Source organism: Spea bombifrons, chromosome 7 (genome assembly GCF_027358695.1).
Source record: "Spea bombifrons isolate aSpeBom1 chromosome 7, aSpeBom1.2.pri, whole genome shotgun sequence".
NCBI lineage: Eukaryota > Metazoa > Chordata > Amphibia > Anura > Pelobatidae > Spea > Spea bombifrons.
Genome location: NC_071093.1, coordinates 32,877,676 through 32,895,968, shown reverse-complemented (window position 1 = coordinate 32,895,968; position 18,293 = coordinate 32,877,676). Strand labels below are relative to the sequence as shown.

Sequence of the window (18,293 nt, the reverse complement as noted above, 5' to 3'; positions counted from 1 at the left end):
AGCTTTCTTAATAACCCTTTATAGCCACATATGATTACATATTTAGTCTTGTTCAATAGAATTATTGTTTCCCCGTTCTCTGTTGATCATTTGAAAAGATGCATTTTCAATCGTGTAACTAGCATTATGTGTGCGCCCACAAGTGCAGACAACATTGTAGAAATGATTTGATCAGTCAAGTCCCCTATATCTTCTGCTTTAAAACCAGTATACCTTATTCATGTGTATGACATATTTTAATACAACAGGTGGGAAGTGGTCTATGCTGTTAAATGGTAAATACATTATTTCATGAGATATGTCAATGAAACAGAGGATACTCACCCCAATTATTTTAATTAAGCTATGTGAGAGATATATGCCGTATATGTCCCCAGTAAAACACAGGAGAAGATAGTCATCCTTAGAGTTTGGTCTGCTGCAGTGTCTAGTAATCTCCCTGAGGGAAAACGTAATTCATGACGATAGAGTTGGCCCAAATTATCATTTTCAAGGGCCTTGCTCTAAGTCAGTAAGTAGCCCAGTTCTGGAAGTCAACAACATTGGTCCTTTGCACACAAGTACAAGACATAATGCATTAATTCCTTCTCTAAATGCCTTGGAACAGCTTTGGCTTAGTTTCCTTCTGTTTTGCCTCTAAATCAACTATCCATGTTAGAATAAATGGGGGCTCTACTCAATCTGTCACTTGGAGAGCACTCGAAGCACTGCTGTACTACAGCTGAATGGTAGGGGTAGAGATGGCCTGGAACATCTAGATTTTTATCTGTGCTAATTCAGAACACTTTACATTTGCAACCACAAACTTGTCATGTGAGAAGGGCCATGTTCAAACACGCTTACAATCTAGAGCAACCTTTTTTTCTCATAAGTAACTTTTCTTACTTGCTATCAACTGTGCTAGTCTGAGGGGCCAAATTTAACATCCTTATATCACAAAGGGCAAAAAAGCGGCAGAGGTAGGTCCACTTGGGCATCTCAGTCTAGTATTACAAATATTTGTTTCATATAATGGAACAATGTTTGAGTAATTGAAGCCTAGCGAGGCTAGAAGAGACTGTAAGCATTCTGAAAAGTAATTCACACACACGCATCCATATGTAATTCTTCCCAGAAATGATGGTTTCAATGGAATGGAAAATGTTTCATATTTAAATAAGTAGTGTGTTTCTTAAGATGTTGAGGTTCTGATCAACGATTGGAATGCATCATTAGCCTTCATTATTGTTGCAGTAGGCAATATCCTAAGAATAAAGAAATAAGTGGCACAGATGACGAGGTACATAAATGAGACTCTCCCCTGTGTGATCTTTTATATGGTTGGTCGTGTAATCGCATTCAGCTTGCTTAACCTGGTTACTGGCAGGTATTCTTATAAAAGGGTATATTATTTGACTTGCTTGCTGTATCAGTATATCAATTTTCAAATGATTGCCTCCAGAATGTAATTTTATTGCACCTACGCACATTCTGCACAAACTATCGAAGGGTTCCCTCAAGTCCAGAACCTCTCTGAAAACATTTTGAATACCGGTCTGAGAAAACACCATGCCATTTATATAAATATAGCTGACAATGTCCCAAATGTATAGAATGTTCTACAATTTGAAACAGTTGCATGACATTTCACATCTGTGAAAAAACAAGGAGTACAAGTGGTAAGTATAAGGGATTATAGGATTTGTCAGTTATTAGTTGTGAGAGTATATCGTAGGGGCTTTGTATGAAATAAAAGTGATTCTGCCAGAAAGTTTGAACAGTGTCCATGTCACCGTAGCAACTAAGGCAATCTTCCTGCTGATTGGTTGCTGTGGCGATAAACACTAATTTAACAACTTTTTACACAATGACTTTTTGTATTTATTTCCCACTATGTTTAAAATGTTTTTTTTTTTTTTTAGAAACAGTTTAGGTAGATAGTGGGTTAATGCAAGTTAATTTCAAATAGGTTTGAGTGTAAAAAGCTTTGATAAGTGTAAGCAATAAAAAGTGACTGTAAATGTTCTGTGAATAAAATGATCTATATTCCTTAATGAAGACATATTTGGGGTATTATATGAGAAGATAATGGTGTTTGGCCTTGAAGTCAAGCTGGACGCTCTTGTGTCCCAGGCATCTGCCTTAAAAAATGAATGCCAGTTGAAGTACTTTTTTAAGTACTTTAATATGCATTAATTAAACCTGAACACAAAATAAAAATGATTTGCCTTTAGTAGAAGCTTTATCTCCAGAGCTCCTGATGTGGGCCGTGGGAGAGCATCTTAGATTAGCTATTCCTCATATAATGCATGTTTTCTCTTTCACTTACTTTGGCCAGGAACCCAGTAGTAATCCAACAGTATCCTTAAAAAAAAAAAAAAAGTAAAACAATGGTATTACTAAACGTATCAAAAAAAAAGTTTTGGGCCAGATTTGCAAGATTAACTCGTTTTACCAATTGTTAGACTCACCGTACCATTACAGTCTAATAATATTTTACAAACCAAACAAGACATTCGATTGCAGTACAGACTAGAAATCAGTATAAAAGATTACTTTTATAAGGAATGATTGTAAAATTCATAAACTTCTATTCAGTCGTTGAACTAACTTGTAATTGGGCAAAAGCGCCTATAGCTAGTGATAGATGAGTAGATGGGATTTCTACACTCACTAATTAGTAATAAATAGGTTTTAGCCCATAAATAGAAAAAAAACCCATTCAGATCACGTCATAGTAAAACACAGAGCTGCTTAGCTGACCCTCACTCACTCAAAGAGGAGGGGATGGAGGAAGCTTGTCAGCTGCAGCTCCACAACGTGTGTGAGTATAGCCCAACCAATGAGGATTGTATATAGCGCAACCATAGATGAAATTATCCTCAACACCCCGGATTATTTTATATAACAAGTCAATTTGCAGTCATTGTGTGTACTTTTCCAGTTGGGACATTAACTTTCTCTCCTATTTTTGTCTGAGCGGTGTCAGCACTCATTGTGCAGAATAGTTGAGCTGTAGTAGTGACACCACTTTCAGTACATTACTCACTGGCACCATTTTTGAATTGTTGAGGACTGTTATGTCCTTTGTTTGCATGTAGAACTTTTGAGTGGCTGTAATTATTGCCACTCACAACACTTATGTTATCGTATAAATTATTCACCTTGTACGTACCTGCCTTCATAGATTGGGGACTACAGATATTTATATACATGCCTTTTAATTATTCTTTTTTTTTGTTGCATCTGTTTACAAAAACACAAATAAAATGATGTGACAGTGTTTACATAATTTGGATTATATGCTGTTCATGTATTTTCAGTACACTTGGTTACACTTGGTTACCATGACTATGTCAAAAAGTGCTCAAAACAGGCCTTAGTGGACAAGGCAAGCGTTAAGATGTCAGAACTGTTATTTGGGTCAAGATATATAATGCATTTTGTCCTTGTCTCAAAGCTATATATATATATATATATATATATATATATATATATATATTTATTTAAAATAAGCGTATGCAAATGAGAGATCCCATGCTACTGCCTTGCAGAAACGAAAGAGGAGAGAGACATTGTGTCCTTTTTTGCGTTTCTGACAAAAATATAAAACAGTAAAACATACAAAAAGGCTTCAGAGCAACCCATGGAGCATTTGTACTCCGGCACTGGTATTTAAAAAAAAAAATTAAAAAAAAATAGATTTTGTCTCTCGCTGCTTTTTTTTCTTTATACACAGTTAATTGAAATTGCTCATGTAGTGTATTCATAAATCCCTGAATTGAAACCAGGATGTAATATCTGCTGCGTATTCTTTCTGAATTCTGCATAGAGAAAGGTCACGTCTTATTCAGGCTCCAGTCTAAGAATGTACAGTTTAGTCTTTAAACGGGCAGGATTTCATTGTCTTGTGATTACACATCGGTGTAACTTTGATCCGTACGTTCTGGTTTGTGTTTTTAGTATCATTTTGGTTATTGAATATCTCATTCTAGTTGGTATGTAGGGTTCTTTGGTATGCCTTTTTTAAATATTATGTCTGCAGCCAGTTTCCAGAAATATGTAAGCATGGCTCTCTCTGCGCTGCAAATTATTTTTAGAAATCTCTGTTCACTTGTGGAGACCTTGGGAAATTTCAAGGAAGAGCTGCATGATAGATTTCAGGTAATTAGGACTAAACGTGTTTAATATTTACAGTGAAGTGACAAAGCCACAAGAGAATGAATAAATTGCCAGAAGAATTGTTTCTTGCATGTTTCCTCCTTAGCTGTCACTATCTGTGTGTGTATATGTCACATGTTGCCGTTCCATGCGTGTCTTTCTTTTTCTAAGTATATCTGATTTTATTGTTGTGTATGTGTGCCTTAACCTCTGAGGTTTATTCACTATTACCGTATTTTCTTGGTTATAAGACAAGTTTTACTAGTAAATATTAATTCACATGTAAACTATTTTTTCATATTTAATAAAAACTGATTGAGAAAAATGCTTTTTTTTGTGTTTATTACCTTTTATTTGCCAGCCTGCCCCTCATTTCTGCCCCCAGGCTTGCCAATGCATCCCCAGACTTGCCCCTGTGCTCCTGATTCCCTGGTGTCTTTCGAGGCCAGCCGGTGGACGTTTGCACGATGCGCGTGGACAACCTCTGATGCTGCCTAGCACTTCCACCCAGGGCTTCTGTGACGGAGCGCTGGAAGGTGATGTCTTTCTGGCTCTCCGTCATAGAAGCACTGGGTGGCAGAAAGGAGCATCCAGTTACGCTACATAAGAGGAAACTTAGTGCAGCTAATTAAAGATGACTTACTTCAGAATCAGAAGCTGTAGAGACCTTCCATCAGCTCAGCATTGGCAGAAAACAATAGGACCCTGAAATCCATCTAATGTCCAGAGAAGTAGATCTTTCTACTGTAATCTAGCACGCATACAGGCCCAGACTGGTCGTTAGGAAAACTGTGCAAATGCTCGGTGGACTGCAGCCCACCACTCCTAACTGGTCCTGTTTTCATGCCACTCTTTGCAGCTATAAGCCCCAATCAGTGACAAGAAAATGCTCCCATCAAAATGAGTTGGAGCACTCCTGCGAGCCAGAGATTCTCACCATTGATTGACTTCTTGAAAGAGACAGTAGACTCTTGCAGTGTGCACGAAGCCAGCACTAGAGCTGACTGGCAGTAAAAGCATCATATGCAAAGAGGGGACAAACACATAAACCATGGCAGGCTATATTTACGGATCTTCAGGGCCCGGGATGAGTTTCATGTTTTTAGTTCCAGTCCTAGTTGTATCATATATTACGACAAAAGATAAGAGATTCCAGTATAGTTTAAATATACATTGGCTATGTTTGTAATATGGTTGGGTACCTTTCCTATGTAATTCTAACTCTTGTTAGAATGTTTTTATAGGTCTTCTAAATTAACTGTGTGTGGTTGATCTCTTTGGCAAGTATATGATGCATATGTTAATAATTAAGTCTTCATAAACTTGCTTTTTGTGGGTGGTCCATTAAATATGATTGGAAAAGAAAAAAAACACCCTTACCCTTTTTCATCCTGTTAAATCTGTCCATTTATATTAAAAGAATCATACAAAGCTATGCTATGTTGTCACCTCTCACATCATATTATTTAATGTTTAAAGAGGTAGGTTAATGGAGATTTATTCAACCTCAGCATAAAATACAGCGCTGAATACAGTACTATATGGGTTAGGATTCACAGACATCTTGCTTTATTGTCTTATTTTTAATCTGGTGTGAGTTCCCTTTTAACATATACATCCATCCTATGACGTTGCACATTTCTATGGTATACCTGAGGAATTCAGTTGGTCACCATTGTTTATGGGCTATGCCCTTTGTCCATTAATGACATTTAGTACAAGCATGCATTCACAGCTCATAAAGAAACAGTGCTATAATTGACTTGTTTGTTTTATTTACAGCCCACCTGAAATAAATTATAAAGACCCTAAGTAAACACGAATACAGTACAGAAATAAGAGCAAAACATGCTGGCCATATAACCAAAGTATAATGACTTCCAGACTGCGTTACTATGTATTTTCATTAGTTGTGGTTTTTCTGTTTCTAATGATTGTTACATTGCATAATATACACTATGAGAACACATTTAGGAGCTGTGACCTGAGAGATATTTTGCATGAAACCTTTTGTAACTCTCAAAGTATCATGTATCCCCTGTAATTCTGGTTTATCTCGCTCTCAAAGCCTTTTGACAACAAAGGATCGGCTCTATTGACCTTGGCTATAGTTTATTTCCTTAAGACAACCGAAGACCTTTAAGGGTACACCCATTTTGATTTCCTCCTAGAAAACTACTAATTGGTGCCTATTAGAGCTTATTAATGAACAGAAATGAGCAATTACTGAAAGGAAATATGAGACAGAAGGATGGAGCCTGCATCAATAACATATTAATTTAGCCTTTTATTGACTTAAGCAGTTTTGCCATAATGCTGCCAGGGTTGAATGTATCATTCTGTATTCAGAAGACATTTTTGTCAATGTGACAAACTGCAAGAGAAGAAATATAATACAGTAGGTTGTGTATGCTTCTCCGTTGCAATTTCACGTTCATCAAACCTCCTGTTCCGTGGATTTCTTATTGTGTAGTGCATTACCTGGATTCTAGTTCTTAGTTCTGAACTGTGGCTTACCCCCGACCTCCTTTCTCTGCTCTTCTCTGTGGATTTCACCTTTGGCATATTTTGGACTTTGGCTCTGGTTTCTCCCCTGGTGCTGTTGGCTTTGTTTAATGAAGGATTTCTGGCCTAAACTCGCCTTCCTTTTGGACATTGCTTCTGGATTCTCTGTTGCTACCATCATGTTTACTCTTTAGCTTGGTTGTGGCTTGTCTTCTAATTTGTGTTTCTACATGCTAGATGGTTTTGTTCCAACCGTGTCTGTTTCTTGTCTTATTTGTTTTTGGGAAGCCTTGTTCTCTGCGTGTATCACCATGTAGAGGACTGCGTCGGGATTGGGATCACGCGGGTCGTGTCAACAAACGTGGGAGCGAGCGGTATTCTGTGTGTTACGGGTAGTTCCCCCCCACATTCTATTTCAGTGGTGGTCCTAGCCTCACCTTTATATTCAGCCTCGTTTTCATAGAGGCGGGAGAGAGAAGAAGCGGGAACACATGTTGCGGGCAGGATTGGACACACGTTGCGGGAGTGGGAAGGATTGGACACGTTGCGGGAGCAGGCAGGATTGGACACACATGTTGCAGGCGGGGGTGGGATTGGACACACATGTTGGGGGAGCGGACGGATTGGACACACATGTTGTGGGAGCGGGCGGGAGTGGAACACACATGTTGGGGGAGCGGGTGGAACACATGTTGGGGGAGCGGGCGGGAGTGGAACACACATGTTGGGGGAGCAGGCGGGAGTGGAACACACACGTTGCGGGAGCGGGTGGTAATGGTCAGAAATTCATCAGAAAACTGTCCTGCGCAGGGCTCTATCACCATGCACGCAATTTCCAGCTAACTAATCTTTGCTCACTGAACAGTTTCTTGAGTTATGCTTGGGATACAATTTGTTACAAATTACGTTGATGTACGTAACCTCTGAAAGATCTTTTGTATATTCCTTTAATATTCAGTCCGTTGCCGCTTGTCCTTTTCTCTCATCACAAAACTGTACATTCATTATTGGAACAATAAATTATTATTGCACCACCGTTATCTATCAAACACATATGATTTAAACTATGTAATAGCTAAACACAGTAAGAAAATATATATTTAAATGTTTTTTTCTGTTATCTGTGTCACTTTTGTTGCTATTCTTTGCTTAATTGATGTACTTGATAGTAATAAAGCGGCATTAAACATACTCTTAAACTTTAGTTTACTTTAAGGGGAGCTCTCACCATTTCTCTTTTTGTTTAATGTAATGTCAAGACAGATGTATTTGACTCCTATCATGCGTGCTCCCGAAACATTGAAGCAATCTGATTTTATTTTATCCAGTGGTGCTGTGGATTATTATTATCATTATTAGTTGGGTTAATTGATGTGCTGCCACCTTGTTCCACACTGGTGCTGAGGAGTGTGCTGGTACCTACCTTTTTATACAAAGTCAATCTTTACCTCTCTTAATGTGAATTTTTCACCAACACATCAGTAGTTATTTCCTTAAAAACTAAAGTGCTTTTCCTAGCTCTTGTAGTGAGGTTTTTACCATCACATCTACTCCGTAGATCATCATTCTTAACGCTCCTGGCTTCTCTCCTTGTTTTTAGCAGCTTTCATTGAAAACAACATGGCTTGCAGCGTAGATGTTGACGTGATGGATGGTGTTGAAAGCATTATGACCCAGCTTCCATGGTCTTAACAAGGTCAAGAGATAGCATAGATATTAGTCTGTTATAAACTGCACGGATGGGCTTCTTTATCCATTACATTTTAATGTCTTGTGTTTGAGCCATTGAAGAGAGGCTATATATTTTAAGGCACTTCCATGTCTATCACTGTGTATATAACTTCACACTTAAAGTGCTGTTGAACTCACTTGTCAGTTAATATATAATATAAAGCTGGTATAAGACTTCCTGAATTTCCCTGCCTGATTACATCTGACCATATTTGAACATAGTTTTTGGTTTATAATATATCAGACCTTGAATATTTTGGTCTACAACAGCAATAAGAATTACACCCCCAGAAATATGTTTATTACATTTTTGAAACACAGAATAAAATAAGTCTCCAAGGGCATCTGCATTTTTGCTTAATTTTTTTTTTTTTTTTTGCCTTTTTTCCCTATACCGTGAAAAGAAGTAGACAATTACATTTTACTAAACATGAACCCTCATGTTGTTTGGGTATTGTTTGTTTAAGAAATTAAACAAAGGAATGGTTTAACTCTATATTTGCTACACTCTTCAACCATATTATCGAGTAAAGGTATTCACCTAAAAATTTAAAGGGACCATGCACCTGTCATATGCATTAAAGTGCACATGATGTATGCAGTGTGCCGTTAAGCTGCTAATTGCAGCTTCTTGTAAGAGTGGATGGGGAGAAAATAGGACCTTCAGACAGTTAACTCGCTTAAACCTTAGCTACCCTGAATTAAAATAGTTTTCATGCAGGGTCATGCTATTGCGGGTGTGAGGGGTGTACTGCACCCAGGCACCACCAGGGCCGGTCTTAGTACCAGACAGCCATCTGCGGCATTAACCATAAGGGCATCAACTGCCTGACAGCGAGGGCCACTTAGGGAGATCATGGATGTGCCTTTAACCAGCACAACATTAATGCAGCACAAGGTCTGTTCCTTCAGACCTCTGCTTCAGCACTCCCTAAGATTGTGTGCCGGTGATTGATGGTGAGCCACAGGATATGATGTCATATTTCAGAACTAGAGCTGCGTATACTACAAGGGGGCACGCTCTCTACTACATACAAGAAAAAGGGAGAGGGAGAAAGGTAAGAGATGGGAAAATGGGAGAGATAAAAATAAGAGAGAAAATGAGAAGGACCGATAAAGAGAAAGGGAAGAGATTATGAGAAAGAAGAGAGTTGGGGAGACATGATGAGAGACGATGACATAGGGAGAGGTAATGAGAAAGAGGGAGGAACGATAAGTAGGAACTGCTGCTGTGAGTCACTGAATGAAACGATTATAAAACGAGGGGTATTTTTCAGAGCATTTGCTCATTTTATAATCGATAATGAAATTCGTTGGCAGCGATTTTCATTATCGATTTTATCGATTAGTTGTTGCAGCCCTAATTGTTTGAGTGTTATAATGTATGTTAGTGTATGGTGTTACAGTGAGTGTGTGTTTTTGAATATAGTGTATGAGCCACAGAGTTTGTGTGTGTGTCCCTTACTGTTTTAACCTGTACCACCCAGGCGCCAGTGACCTTAGACCTTTACCTAGAAAAGCATCTTTTTGGTCCAAAACATTTGATCCATTGGACGTTTGTGGTGGGTAACCCCTTTCATTGGAGCCTCTGGAAATTCAGTAATGCCTGGGACATGTGTAAAGCTATGACGAAGGTCAAATCTGTACAAGAAGCATAGGACATATCTTTCTCAATCTATACCCGATTTTCATTTGTTAATTTTATTTTTGTCCTTGAAGGCTTCATAGTAAATTAACTGTGCCTTTGTATGATCAAAATTAGCTGATAATTGATCTTCACAAACCTCTCCTGCTCTTTGTGTGGAAGAAAAATGATGTACTGTCGCACCTTACCTAACAAAGTAGTTACAATGTAGATTTCAAACATCGGTATATCTGATTTTATGTATGAGGTACAAATCACTTCTCTGCTGTAGGTGTTTGTGATTCACCTCACAGAACAAGGCATTGTGATAGTAATAAGAAAGATGGCTGAATGCCTGAATCACAGTGCAATTTAGTAACATATGTAATATAAGCGCATTGAGCAATCAGCAATTCAAAAGGCATTCCAATAAAGCCAATATAACGCCATAGCTTTCAAATGTAACCTTCAAACTCACTGAGAACTGCCAAGCTTCAGGGCATTTTGTGTGTCTTCTAATTTATTTCTGTTGTTAGGTTAGAAGATCGTTTTCTCATGTTCCCCGTCTTTTTGCTTCCAATGGGCACACGGCATATAGTACTCCAATACTCTCTCTTTCCAACTGATCTGGTTGCAGAACTTATCAAAAGGTCTCTATTATTGACAATGGAGTGAGCAACTTCACGTCACGTAACTTCACGTGAATTCCACATCAAGCTTATGCTATAAGAAGGGCCAAGATTACCCTGAATAGCATATAGTTAGATTGGTGGAATTTCTTTAGCTGTCTATCAGATACCATTTTGCATTATTCAGGGAATACATTGCTTAACTGAGACATGCGTTTTGGAGTTGGTGAGTCAAATGTTTCCGTTCATTTGTAAGATTTCATGAATAAACCATTTAGATGGACACTTAGATTTTCTTATAGACATCCTCTTTATGAGGTTTTATTAGATAAACAAGATAAACAACTTGAAATTGCTTTGGTTCTTAGTTGTTTTTTTAGCTAGTGTTTACTAAACATACTGTGCAACGTCTCCTGCTAAGTGTATACAGTACAGTACGTAGATCTGGTGAACAGGGCTCTATCTTCTATAGATGCCAATGTATTGTGCAGTCTTTATATGTCCCATGCTTTGTACAAGACTTGCCAACTTAAGTACAGGTTTATACAAAAAACAAAGTTTCCCATGTAAGGAACATAGGATGGAGAAGCTGGGGAGTCATATACCCGGCCATTCAAAAGTTTGGGGTCACTTAGAAATGTCCTTGTCTTGGGGGGGAGCACATTTTGTCCAATAAGATATCAAATTGATCAGATATAGACGTCGTTAATGCTGTAATTTACTATTGTAAATTGTAATGGAATATCTTCATAGACATATAAAGGGCCTTTATCACTCCCATCACTCCTGACGTTTGACCCTTTTCCAATTACGTTACAGCTAAAAATGTCCTGGTTTTCCATGAAAACAGCTAAGTGACCCCACATTTGTGAAGTGTAGTGTATGTATCAATAAGTAACGGATTCTCTTTGGCTTCCATGTTTGTTATGTATAAGGAAAACTCACATTGAAACACAGTAATACCAATAAAACCCAATAGACATTAACATTCCAATGTGGCATATAATTGTAAGTAGCATAAAAGACATAGCTGCAACTAATGTTCCAAATCAACAAAATCAACCATGGTGCCCATGCCTCTTTGCTGGGAATTTGCATTGAACGCTTGTCTTCTTTCCATGTTATTGTTTTTGTCTTCCACCCAGCTGCATGTTTCTTCCCTCCGCTGTGTCCCAGAGATGCTCAGTTAGCTGTTAATGATGCGCTTTTGGTCTGCGTCCTTACACAAGGCCGGCAAGCAAGTGAATGATTGGATGGCTGTATTGAGAACACAGTGTTGCACATTTCCATGTCTTTGTTGGTGTATAAACTTCTCCTCTTGCTTCACACAAAGAAGGGGCTTTGCAGACAAGAGTTGGATCTCATTTCATCCTGAGTTCTTTGCACTGACCCTGTTGCTTATTTATTTATATTGATATGTTTTAAATATAAATGAGCCTCAGCGGAGACATTAGATGAGAGACTCTGGGTGAGAGATGTAGGGCATTGAATGTGCTTCTTCACGGAGCATGCTGCTCATGAGTGCCAGGCTGAGTATGAATTATTGATGGTGTATTTGTGCTACTGTAGAAGGCTGTGTGGTGGTCTCTGCAAACTACATGACATTTTAATTATTTCTGTCTTTGTAAGCCTGATGATCTACTTGGCAGTGTGTATAGCCTTTCATGATCTTTCACGATCTGTGTATAGCCTGATGATCTACTTGGTAGTGTGTACAGCCTTTCGCTTTCAACGGGATTTATTACATTTAACAGACCACAATATAGTGCACAATTCATTCATTCAGTATATTTTTTTGGTTATTAATGGTTGTCCACTATTACAAGGTCAAATCTAAATGGGTAAGAAAAACTTTTAAGGGAAAAGAAGAAAACACAAACGTGGTCTACATAACTGTAAGAATCCATATTATTGGGACTGTGGCCTTCTTAGAAATTGCCCAGCTCTAGTGCATCGCTGTTATGTGTAGTTTATATATCACAACTTCATATTTAGTGACCTGAAAGTTGTAGTAGAGTAAGTGCAAATCGTAAGAAAATGTATTGTTTTAAATATGTATTAAAATAATACAGTTTTCAAGATGCCGATCATTTGCTGGACATTTTTTTGCTAGCCTAGCCCAATTCCTGGCTCCATCTGGCATATGCAGAATGGAAGAGAATAACCCAGGTGAAACTCCTCTCTTATTTTGGTTCTTATGGTCCAAATCTTACTTTTGGATGCTCGGTAGAGATTTCCATGTTTTTGGGGCAAGTCAGTATCGTCACAAACACACTTTGACTAACAGAACCTGATGTGTGGCTCAGCCCATATTATGTCAGACTCAATAACCTCTAGCAAGACCAGTCAGAACTTTATAGCCATTGCTAAACATTTAGTATTACGATCAGTATCAACCAGAAATGAAACGTTTTGTATATCATTTCGATATGTTTGTCTAATCTGTCTAATTTGGAGAAAAAGTCCTTTATTGGTTGATGGAGGCTTGCTTATAAATTGACGAAGGGAAATTTAAAATCAACACTAATTATATACACACCTGTATTTTTCTAGGCCGTTTATGTTTAAATAAAAGCCAATCGGGGTAATCACACTCTAGTTCCTCTCATTTAATTTTGAACAGACTCAAAGTACATAGTAGGTTTGTATTAGGTTCTCGCTCATGCATAAGCATGAAGTCGAATGATACTGTGGTGCAGGGTTTTAAACAAGCTGCTATGCTAATGGTGGGTCACCATATGCACACATCATTGCTGTTGTCAGACTGAAAGCCATCCCTCAGCTAGGTTACTCATTTCTAAAAGGGACAATTACACCTATGTTTTCTAAGAATTAGCAAATCAATGTGAGGATGTGAGGACCGTTCTTAGTAAACTCGTACAATTGGTTTACAGTGTTTCAATGATTTTCAGTATCCCAAACCTAGCAACCTGCCCATTCATGAACCATTTCAGATAGTAGAATGGGAACGATTGCTCAGACTTAGGCCGAGTATTACCACCTACCTAGCTGTAATTTAAATTAGCTTAAAACAAATACGTTTTAAATAAAGAGTATCCTAGAAAATTTCTTCATTTTACAATAAGGTCGACAAAATAGTACCCTGTAACAAATGTTGCCAGGCTGTGTAATGTATTAAAACTTCATGCACAAAGTCATGGGATGTTTGTGGCCACTAAGCCCTCGTCCTGGCTCTTCCTCCAGGGAGACATCGTGCGCTCAATAAGTCGGAAAACTACCGCGTTCATTTTTGTAGCTTTCTTGCACCTTTTTCTAAACTTCATTATCTAGATGGTGTTCTCTTTTGTATTGCTCTACCTGTTAATTAAATATTGTTTTTCAGCAGTACACTGTTAGAAGCATGGACATGTTTGCACAAATGTTCATATTGAGTAACGTTTGCATCCTAACTTTCTTCTTACTCTGAATTTCAGATGAAAGTTACTACCAAGGAGGAAGATTCCAGTTTGAAATTGAGGTTCCTGATGCATATAACATGGTGGTGAGTGTTTGGCTGGCTTCACATGATTTAAATGGGATTAGAGCTGAAATATCCTTAAAATTTAGTCGGTGAAAGTGTCTTCACATTCCCACAGTTAGAGTATAAATTTTTTTTAAGTTTGGGTGCCAATTCCCCTAGACCATGGGTGCCCCAGAAAGGTTAAAAAAACACATCAGAAATAGCAAATGTCTTGTAAATCTGAATGCTTATTTTGGAAAGAGACCATGTCAAATAAATGAAGCCTATTTTAACTTGTGTGTGTATATATGTGTTTATATATATATATATATGTATATGTGTATGTATGTATGTATATATATATATATATATATATATATATATATATATATAATGTGCAAATATTTTAAGGTGTGAAAAATGCTTTATAGTAAGAATGCTTTCAAACATAGATATGTTAATTGTTTAGTTTTATCATTTAACACAATACAAAGTGAGTGATCAGAAGAAAAATATAAATCAAATCAATTTTTTGTGTGGCCACCCTTGCAAATATTTTTGGGGCCAATCAGATGCCTCCTTGATGGTATTGCATGTTGGGTAAGTATCTACCTGTACTTCTCAGCATTGAGGAGCCCATTAATTATGACCCAATCCCCAGCTTCAGTTGCAGAAATGCAGCTCCCCAATATTTGCAAGGAGCCTCCACCATACTTCACTGTTGCCTGCAAACATTCATGTACCCCTATCCGAGCCCTCGGCAAACATACTGCCTTCTGCTAGTATCAGTCCAGAGCACCTGCTGCCATCTTCTTCTGCACCCCGATTCCTGTATATTCTGGAATAGTTGAGTCGCTTGGCCTTGTTTCCCCACTGGAGGTACGGCTTTTTGGCCACAACTCTTCCATGAAGACCACTTTTGACCAAACTTCTCTGAACAGTAGATGGGTGTACCAGGGTCCCACTGTTTTCTGCCACTGCTGGAGATTGTGCGATTGTAAAGGGAAGTAAGCATGATGTGTCTTTTTTTTATGTGCTGTACTAAGTTTCCAACCACTGCATCTAAAGTCCTCAACATTACCCGTTTATTTGTGTTTCTTCAGAAGTGTTTGGGCATGGAAAGCCCTATCTGCCTTGGAGAAACCTTGGTGTAGTATAACTGCATTGTGTCTTGTTTCTGTGCTCTCTCTTGCTGTATTTTATGACTTTTGACATTCAACCTCACCTTGTTAGTAAGTTGAGCTGTTCCTCACCCAGTTGTATTCCTCCTACACAGCTGTTTCCGTTTCGGTTAATGCTTGTGTTTCAACCTACATATTAGATTGATGATCATTAGCACCTGTTTGGTATAATTGTTTAATCATACACCTAACTATATACCTACAAAAACTTTGCGCAAGTGTAGCTAGAAGAATTGATGCTGTTTTGAAAGCAAAGGACGGTCACACCAGAAATTGATTTGATTTAGATTTTTCTTTCATTCACTCAACTTGCATTTTGAGATGGAAATTTTGAGGTATGGTTAGCTTGGGGGACTTGTTTCATTTGGTAATCTTTACTAAATGAAAAAAAAATATATAAACAATTTTATTTTGCTATTTGCAAGTGTGGGTTTGGGTATTATTATATGCGCCTACGTTAACCCAGACTCCACAATCCACACACCCAATTGTTTTGTTCACAGGCTCCCTATTCAAGTAGGTTGGTCTACATATGTTATAATGCCCTACTGGAATTTTCCCTTTGCATTTTTTATGCTGTATTATGCAACATATTCTGCAATTTATGATTGATGTGACACGGTTTTACCATTGGAAGCATGCAATTCACGTTAACTCAAGATTCTTGCAGATGATGTCATTAACTAATAGATGAAAACATACTAAGCAAAATAGCAGTTATTATATTCAGGTACACTCATACCAGTCCTGTAGTGTCTGAGATCAGTCAAAAGACAGCTTCCATTTAAAAAGGATGAAACAAACATATATATATATATATATATATATGTGTGTGTGTGTGTTCTTAAGCATTCCCAATTAGGAGCCATGTGGTCTGAATGCCAGACTGCTGTCCTAAGCAAGAAATAAAATGAAGAATAGCATTTTGTATTTATAGGTAGATACTAGGCATCAATTTCATTAAATTTTTTTCTTTAATTGTTTTACGCTTGTATGCTGGAGTAAGCAGAATGTCATTGACCAAGTAACATCAGTAAAAAAAAAAAAAAAAATCTGTTTAGATTTGCAATCTTTTCTACTTTAAGGATACAGCAATCTAAGTCTTTTTCTGTTTGTTGTTTGGTTACTACATGTAGAACGTTAAAAAAAAAAAACTTGGAAAGATAATACAAATCGATAAATACAGCAGACAGCACAATGTCAGAAGTCAGAGAGCCGTCTGAGAATTGGCTTTCTCAGGTACAGTGACCTTTGCCAGCAGTAAGATCTGTAAGCTTTGCTTTAATCTCCTGTGTAGGTCTACTTCCATTTTCATTTATGATCAGTAGCAGCCCTCTTGGTGTCCCTGCTGTATGGATAAGTGGAACTGAGTGGATATCTGCTCCTTGCAAAGCTTGATGGAAGATTAAAGACTTTCTGTATCTTGTGAAATGGTCCATGCAACACTTTTCTAAAGCTCCATATTCTCTGCTTAGATTTCTAGCTACATAACATTTTCTTTTCCATATGAATAAGGTATTGATTTTAAGAGTTTGCAGACCTGTTCTACCATAGAATGTGGCAACAGCTTGACAAGAGATTAGATGATCTGGAAATGGTTTTTAAGTGAAAAGGGTTTCTGAGTCTTGATCTTAACTTATAGTCCATGTACAGCAAAGACATATAATGTTTCAACACATTTTACATATACACTGTTTGGAAGTCCCACATCGCTTGTTGGTACAAAAAAAGACTACATCGGTGTAATGTTAGATAAATAGGTCTAATTAACATGTATTTAACGTAAATAACTTTATATACATTTGGTATAGGAATCTTAAACTGTAGATGTTGTGTTTTTTTTTGTTTTCTTTTGGGAATACATTATATGGCCAAAAGTTTGAAGCACATAGATGACATCTCCGTAGACACACATTAGCAGTGTAATAGGCATACCTGGGAACACATTGCCGGATGAGTGCTGCTCCTCCGGGTCACGTGAGCGGGGTCTTGACACGCCCCTTTGCGTCAGTGTGCAGTCCTGGCCGCGTGCTGCAAGGGAAGGCTCCAGGTAGCCGGAGCCCAGAAGTTCCCAGGTATGGTAATGGTTAATACGGAAGAGCTCAGTGACTTGTGGCACTGTCATAGGATGCCTCCTTTACCTAGTTTGCTCTGGTATATGTGCTGTTATTGTGAAGATGGAGCATCTAGGAATGACAATAGCTTAGCCATGAAGTGACTGGCCACGCGTACTCGTACTGGCGAATACTTAAGCGCGACGCGTGTAAAAACCGCCTGTCTTCTGTAGCATCACTAACTACAGAGTTCTAAACTGCCCTTGGAGTGTCTAACAATAGGTGTTATGACATGAACCAAACTTTTCTTTTATCTCTTTTATGCATACATAGTTAGTACCTCTTTTGTGTATTCACCAAATTGTTTGCTTGCTATTTCTTTGTAATTCTGTACATTTTTTTTGGTTTGTATATTTTTGGGGTACTTACATCCATTCGCCATGTTACTGCACTCACCTTATTCCGTATACATTTTTTGGTCTTCATGTTTATTTTTGGTATGGATGACTTTTGAATCTCGTTATTTTCTATGTAGCATCTTCTATTAAGTGCTCGTCAGATTGCTATGACAAATTTAATTTTGCAGTCAGAGACGAGCTGCTACCTGTTATAGAATGGCCCAAACTGTCAGTATATCCTAAAAATTATAAGTTATGCCTTGGATTTACTATAATTTGTTCCCAGATATTAACTAAAGTATCTCATTTTGTGATATCATGCATGTGACGCAGACTGGCTTACATATTATCTAAATGTATTATTATATTAGAGGTATTTCAATATTAATGTTCTTTTCCATTAATGCATTTTAGCTATGTGGAAACGCTGCTATCGCTGCAACTTTATAACTGAAATAAATCCTGCTTTTATCAGGCAATTGCAGATTGCTTAAAAGAACCAGATAGGAAAGGCTACATATTTTTATAAATAAACCAAGGTTTCTTTGGGGTCTATTATATAAGAAGCAAC

General features: G+C 37.8%; 1 protein-coding gene across 2 annotated transcripts in view; it reads left to right on the top strand.

The window, feature by feature from the left end:
* The window catches only part of UBE2F (ubiquitin conjugating enzyme E2 F (putative)), an 81,994-nt gene that overhangs the window by 17,740 nt on the left and 45,961 nt on the right, over positions 1-18,293 (top strand). For both annotated transcript variants that reach the window (XM_053470752.1, XM_053470753.1), the window contains exon 5: positions 14,064-14,131. In XM_053470752.1, the coding sequence (XP_053326727.1) occupies positions 14,064-14,131 (68 nt within the window). The remainder of the gene's footprint in view (positions 1-14,063; positions 14,132-18,293) is intronic.